Below are 7303 nucleotides of genomic sequence, written 5' to 3'. Positions count from 1 at the left end.
GTATTCTGAAGCTCCATCTCCGAGATATTAGCAGTCAAACGAACTCGACTTAGCAGTTAACTGCTATTATCTCGTAAACGGAGTTCCAGATTACAAAACGATAAAGGACTTCTCGATTTATATTTGCGAATATCCAGGTTGCGAATTGTCCCATCTATTCGGGGACACACAGTATATTCGAAACATAAATCAGATCTACTTCTATGTCTTAAAAATAAATGTTCCTATCATTTTGGAAGTATAAAACGAGAAAATACATTCGAAGAAACGAGTTTCCTTTTTCACGTGACAACTTAAATATCAATGTAATTTTTAAGACAGAGTTTATTCCTCGTGTATCTATATGTGTTTCAAGCATAAAACTTTCATCTCTGTCCTCTCAACAGTCTTATACTCTAAATACAAAACAAATCTTTTCGTTAAATTTAAAAACTAAATCTATCGTTCAGCGTTCTCCCCGTGACGCCGAGATTTCCGGATAAACTATACATGACTTCGCTAAAAGTGCGATCATCGACATCCGCGCCAGTGTCCGATGAAGGGGCGTTGCGTGTACGAGAACGGGAACGTGATCTGGACCTCGAACGTTGTCGACCAAAGAGTGGCGACCGACCGACCTGGAACCCATGAAATTTATCACACTGTATAGCATGATGTACGGATATAATGCAGAGATGGGCAAACCCATTATCTAGATAAAAAATGTTTAATAACGAATAAAAGACAAAAAAGAATTTCGTCATTTTTTATTGTTTAAACGTGGAAATTTCGATTTTTATAATAAAATAATACTTCTTTATGAATGAATCGACATTTGTCGAACAATTATTTAATCTCATTAACTGTTGAAAGCTCAGAACGACACACATGTATATATATAAAAATTTAATTGACATACCATATTTAAACTTTGTACACTTTGTCTGAATGGTGAACGTCCTCTTGGTAGTTGGCGCAAGCTGCTCACAGCACTTCCATTTCGGGCTGGTACAAGAGGGAGTGGACGTTGATGCGTGCCAGGAGTATAATCATTTCCCAAGGTACACATGAAGTTCACGTTTGAATTAGCACTTAATCGCGGGGAACTATAACAGTGTATTATTGCATCAATTTAACTCAAGTATTGTGTACACAAAAGTGTAATTAAAAGAATGTAAGATACACAGATGAAACATAATTACATATATTTTGTGATAGTAAAACAAGAGTTTGAATTGAAATTTCTTTAGAATCAATCGCATTATTAGAAAACTATGTGGAACTGTTTATAAATGATTTTATAAACTATTCATGGTATTAACATAAAAAGTACTTTAATCATACTTTATTCGCATCAATTTTTGCTCGTATTGTGCACGTCTTTGTGCTCTGGCAATCTGATCTGAACGCAAACCGCCGGTAGTGAAACGACGCTGAGATGTTAATATTTGTTGTCTTCTGTCTATAGCGCTTCTTTGTTGAAGCGATAACAAAGACTTTCCGGCTTGTGGTACCTGCAACAAAAACGGTGTTTTCTGAGTTTCCATTCGATTGATTTTTACAATTTCTCCGCACGCAGAATCAAATAACTCACTCTGAACTGATTTTGTAGAGACAATCTCTGATTTTGTCTTTGCAGCAACAACTGTTTAGCTCTCTTGACACGATTTCTGTAAGCAATTTGAGCAGGACTCTGGTATCCCAACCGATTGTGAACCGAAGTCGGGTCCCGCAAATTTGGTAGACTGTTCGTCCTCTTCAATGGAGTTTTATTATTGGTGAAGAATCCTCCTTGGGTGAATGTCAAGTTCGTGCGACTTCTACTCCGAGTCAGGCCGAATCTGTTGCCTCGACCACGACGAACATTGAATGCTCCTCGTGCATTGGATTTCTGATTCAATGTTAAATTGCTTCGTGATCTAGCCAGACCATTGTTTTTCTTGTATCGTTTTCTTACAAAACCGCCGCGGACATTGTTATTATGTTGTCCAGGTTGCCACGCTTGGTCTTTCTTAACAGTGCCGATGTTACGCTTAACTCTCGCTCCTCTACCCCTTAGTCCGCCACTCCGTCCTCTTGCGCTGCTTTGCGCGCGTTTCGCGCCAGTTTTTCCATTGGCAGTCCCAGCCTTTTTCTTTTTCTCCTTTTTCTCCATTTTTATGATCTCATCTTAAAAGGAAGAAAATTCACAAGGTTTAGTGAGCGTACGGCCTTAGGTCAGGAAGTTAATTTGTGTTAAGCTTTAATCTGGGACGTGTGAAAATAATCCCTCCTGTACGGATGATGCCGAAGAATAACTCAAGATGAGAAACTCAGGCGTTTAATTCCATTAAGGAAATTGGTCATATATATTTTTTTCGGTACTTATTCGTTGTTAACCATTTCTCCCCGATTTCTTCCAATACATACACGTGTATATCGGAAATAATCTCACTGAACACAGTTTTATTTATAATATACTTAAATCTGACACATCGAAGCTAGAACTTTCTTCTCTATCGATTGTTGTTTAATGGTTTACGAACCACTCAGAAATGGTTTAGAAGATGCTACTAACTTTGTAAACGTGATAGTAAACGTAAATAATAATGGTAACGACAACTAGAAAGTCAGGTATGCTATTCTAATGAAAAATTTAGAAAATTATTTATCAAGGTACTGTAACTCTCCCAATAATAAAAGTATTATTATTTTACAGAAACTGAATAAATACGTGTACACGTGTAGATGTTTATTTGAGCAGACAACATTTTGAAGTACTTTTGCAGCATTATAGTAAAGTATATAGGAAATATATGTTTTAATTTATAAAGTATCTGAATTTTAATGTATTATCATTCAAATGTAGTTCTCCTTGAACATTCAGGAAGCATACAGAACTGATATTTCATGCAATGATCACTGAGCCCTCTTATCATTTTTATGATTTCCTTCTTTTTTCTTCTAATGTCTCGTAAGTTTCACTGATATATCTGTAACACCTTATTTTCTTCATTATGGGAACTTCTTCATGCACTTTCAATTAAGTCATGGGATATCCGTTACTATTATTCCAGAGAAATGTTTCCAGTTGTATAATTAATCTTTTTGTCTTTGATGTTCTCTATAATTCTTGGCCTGGTACGATTCTTCTTTTTTTATTCATGCAAGTGTACTAATACAAAGATATCTTCTTCAATGGTTTCTTAGTAAAAAAGATCAATCTTATTGCATCATCCTTTTCCTTGTTTTTGATAATCTAGTCATTCACAATTATCTTCTCAATTCTTCTTTAAATGAAAGAAAATAATTTTTTGTTTTTCTTGTTTTGTTTAATTCTCCATTAAACTTGATTTGATTTTTGTGCTCTTTTTTTGCTTTCCACCGATTTGCTTGTTTAAAAGCAATTTATTAATTGTCCTTTGAACAAAATGGATCCAACAGATTATAACGACATATTATAGACCTTGTCCAAGATATTATAAATCTTATAGTTGATTAATTATGCAAATAATACAATACAAGGCCATAACCATGATATGAATTATCTGATATGCCAGTATAGATCATACAATGAAATAATATAATTCTCCATTCTTCCTTAATTTGAATTCATAGTGGCCATTCATATATTTTCATCGTTATTGTACCAATAGATAATACAATGCAAAATTTGCATTCTGTAATTTTCAGATTTCTTGCCGCTCGATTACGGAGTAACTTACTCGTGATTTCATCTGGTTGTTATGCGAATACAAAGACTCGAACAATTTTCACATGAAATCCAGTTATCCTTAATACATATTTCTTAATATCAAATCGAACATATTTAATCATAAAAACGAATTGTCCTGGGTGATGTATGCTTGTCACATAAATGTGTTTACCTTCTTTCATAAACAAATTAAAGGATTTAATTTAATAGCGAACGTAACCCTTTGCGCGCACATCATTGCCATTGATTACATGTACACTGAAGATCAAATAATAAGTCTCCTGTCTTGCATACGATGTACCATTTCATGTTCGTCACACGAAGGAAGAGAAACTCGAGGAACATGATAGCAGAGATAAAAATATAACTAAAGTTACGCAAACGCGTATCCCACGCAACGAGAAAGTTGACTTCTTTTCTGTGAACCATGAGTCATGCCTCGGCTGCGGCAGTGTCCAAAAACAGTCCCGGGTTTCATGTTCGTCAATTTTCCATTTTCCGCTAGAATCTTACGTGAACCGGAGTACTCTCCCAGAAACCCTTGTAAATCATTCGTGACTGCTGTTCCCATCTTTTTCACTATTATTCACTGAATTCGTGGAAATGTGTCTATTAGCATGGCCAAACGGATTGGTTCAATTTTTAGGGACCCTCACATGTTTCCTTTCGTCAAAGTAAGAACGCATAGATCACCATATAATATGTTGCAACACGCATCGTAAACTTCCAAGGACATTTTTTTTTTCTTCCAGCGATCAGAAATCCCATACATCATTTCTCCCCATCGACATCAATTAATTGGGTTTTATTTAAGGGTTAAATCTGAATTAATTAAGACTCGGTCGTTGAGACACACGTTCTTTCATTTATTAATCATTATCTATCCTCAGGCGTAAACGAACGAAAATAAATTGCGGATATCCTACGTTGTACGATTTTTCCGTCGCCATATTGCGTTCGTGCAAAAGAAGAAACGGTAGCCGTACGCTCACCCAGGATTATCAGCGAAATTGCGAGATTTTCGAGATTCTGGCCACTTACCGAGCGACATGTTCACTTTCGCGTCAATCTCTGACATTTTTCTCTTATTCTTTTCTAGCTGTTCTCACGCGAAATACACGAGGATCGACGACCCGAATTATCTTTTTAACGTCACCAACAGTCGCGTACGTACACAATGACATCACACGACGCACCGATCCTAAAGTGAATACTGTGGCGAATACAATCAGCAGGAAGTCGTGTCGTGTATGACCGGAAGTTGCTGTTCATTCGATAAATGGAATCGAGAATAACGAACCGCGAAAATTTTGAATTGGTTAAAACTTCTCTAATCATTATTTAACTATTTCTCAAGTAAAATATATCTTTCATATAATGAGTAAGTGAACTTGAAACATTATCTGTACTTATTGCAATGAAAAACAAACAATTTCGGTTCTTTACAGCTACGTGAATATTTGAATTTATACATAATCTTCGCGAACGGTTAATTAATATTCTAGGTACTTAATTCTTTGAACATTAAATTTCTATTAATACAGTAAGTATGTATAAACGTACATACATGTAGTAACGTTTAATATAAATGATATACACTGTACTTTTATGCATTTGAAGGTTAAGATAACTTGTTGATTTGTAACACTTTTCTATCTCAAACTTTATCGATAAATTTATTATTAAGTATGGAAGTTATAATACGTAAAGCAAGACGTGAAGATTGTAAAGCTATCAAAAATTTAATACAGGTGAAATATTTACTTTCTATTTATTATAATATATTTATATGTTTATATATGTATACTTACACTTTTTTAGGAATTAGCAGACTTTGAGCACATGTCAGAGGGACCAAAGATTAATCACACGAGTCAGTGTTCATTTCTAAATTTTTGCAGTTCATTATTATAGTGTAAATTACATGCAACATTAAAAACAAGTATGAAATAATTTTAGCATTAGAAGCTGATGGATTTGATGCAGAACATCCCTTATTCATTTGCTATGTGGCTGAAGTTAATAAAAATGTAGTAGGATATGCAATTTCATATTACACATATTCAACTTGGTGTGGAAAAGCTATGTACCTGGAAGATATTTATGTAACACTTGAATATCGAAAGAAGCATATTGGTAGTAAATTATTAAAAGCTATTGCCAAGGTCCCTACTTTGAAGTATAAGAAACTTATTAATATTACATCTATATTCGACTTATTTTTATTAATTGATTTGTTTTTTATTATTCATACAGGAAGCAGTGGATACCAATTGCTGCAGATTAGATTTTTCAGTTCTTGAATGGAACCCCGCACAACATTTTTACAAGGTCAAAGGAGCAGCTGATTTAACATTAGAGGAAGGATGGCATCACTATCGTTTTTCAGACACAGCTTTGAAAGCTTTATCTACAGCTACTGACGCATAATCATCATTTTATTAATAACATTATTTTTGTACCACAAAGACTTTTTAAGCCCCTTGTATGTATCAATTTATTCAGTTGTTAATAAACAATTGAAATGAAAGAATGATACATTAAATATAGAAAGTTCTCCAATTACTTGAATGTATTAGCAGTAGCTTAAATATAAAAATGAGTTATAAAAAAGTAATACTATATTTTAGTGTGAAGTTATTGTAGCCATATAAATTTAAGATTAATGTTAAAGTAACTAAACTTTGTAATCTAATTCTCATTACAGCTTTCATATCTGTTCACTTCTATTCCATCATTACATCAATCAGATGCAATTCCAATTCCCATTACAAAGGAGAAGTCGCACAAAGATCATGTTGATGATGTTTCTGACAGTGATTCTGATCTATTATCGCATAGTGATATGAGCTGGGGATCTTTACAGGACAGATATGTGCCATATGAGATTTTATCTGATGAGTCTTCTTCGTCGTTTTCTTCAATTTCTTCTAGCACAAGTGTAAATATTACTCAAAACCAACTTACCATTTGGAACTCAGATTTAATTGCACTGTAATTAAAATAACAAAGTTTTTACTTTTTAAGTCTAGTCCCTCGATTGTACTCGATCACATGCCAGTTCCAATAAATACAGATTCAATACATTGTACAAATGAAAGCAGTTGGGGTAGATTTGCTTTAGACGATACTGCATGGGACGATGATAAAGCACCTGTTGTACAATTAAGAAATCTTAAAGAAGTATTATTCAATGAGTTAGAGTTTTGTGGTTTTCTAACAGACAGACTAATAGGAATTGGATCATCATTCTTGGCTAAATCTCCAGAAAATGGCCTTTACGTCTTGAATAAATATGTCATGAGAAATATGGTATTTTGATACCCCTATTAACGAAAAAATCTTCCTTAAAAATAAATAATTTTTGTTACAGTCTCTTTCAAACATTACAATGTTATATTTCCATCGTTATTTGAGATATATTGATCTTTCATACAATTACATTTCAAATTTGTCTCCTCTGAGTGGAGTTCCCTACTTAATGTATTTAAACATGGCACACAATAGAGTGACCGTTATTTTAAATTTTCAACCACCTTGGTATTTGACTTATGTAAATTTGTCCTATAATTATATATCAGAAATGCATGATATCAGTTCCTTTTGGAGTATTATTCACTTAGATTTATC

At 33.9% G+C, this 7303-nt stretch overlaps 2 protein-coding genes across 2 annotated transcripts; one reads left to right on the top strand and one right to left on the bottom strand.

Moving 5' to 3' along the window:
• Positions 1 to 306: 306 nt before the first annotated feature.
• On the bottom strand, positions 307 to 4884 carry LOC107188662. Its single transcript, XM_015576992.1, has 5 exons — positions 4715 to 4884; positions 1574 to 2148; positions 1324 to 1493; positions 899 to 1085; positions 307 to 617 (listed from the first exon to the last, which is right to left on the bottom strand). Exons 1-5 carry the CDS (start codon positions 4749 to 4751, stop codon positions 426 to 428), a joined length of 1161 nt encoding a protein of 386 aa, XP_015432478.1. The 5' UTR covers positions 4752 to 4884; the 3' UTR covers positions 307 to 425.
• Positions 4885 to 5200: 316 nt separating this feature from the next.
• On the top strand, positions 5201 to 6148 carry LOC107188679 (diamine acetyltransferase 2). Its single transcript, XM_015577010.1, has 5 exons — positions 5201 to 5216; positions 5294 to 5424; positions 5495 to 5546; positions 5633 to 5838; positions 5930 to 6148. The coding sequence occupies exons 2-5, from the start codon at positions 5362 to 5364 to the stop codon at positions 6101 to 6103; spliced, it is 495 nt and encodes a 164-aa protein (XP_015432496.1). The 5' UTR covers positions 5201 to 5216; positions 5294 to 5361; the 3' UTR covers positions 6104 to 6148.
• Positions 6149 to 7303: the final 1155 nt, after the last annotated feature.

The sequence above is a fragment of the Dufourea novaeangliae genome, unplaced genomic scaffold (genome assembly GCF_001272555.1).
Source record: "Dufourea novaeangliae isolate 0120121106 unplaced genomic scaffold, ASM127255v1 scaffold139, whole genome shotgun sequence".
In the NCBI taxonomy this organism is placed as follows: Eukaryota; Metazoa; Arthropoda; class Insecta; order Hymenoptera; family Halictidae; genus Dufourea; species Dufourea novaeangliae.
Note: the sequence above shows the minus strand (reverse complement) of the source record. Positions and strands in the feature narration are given on the sequence as shown.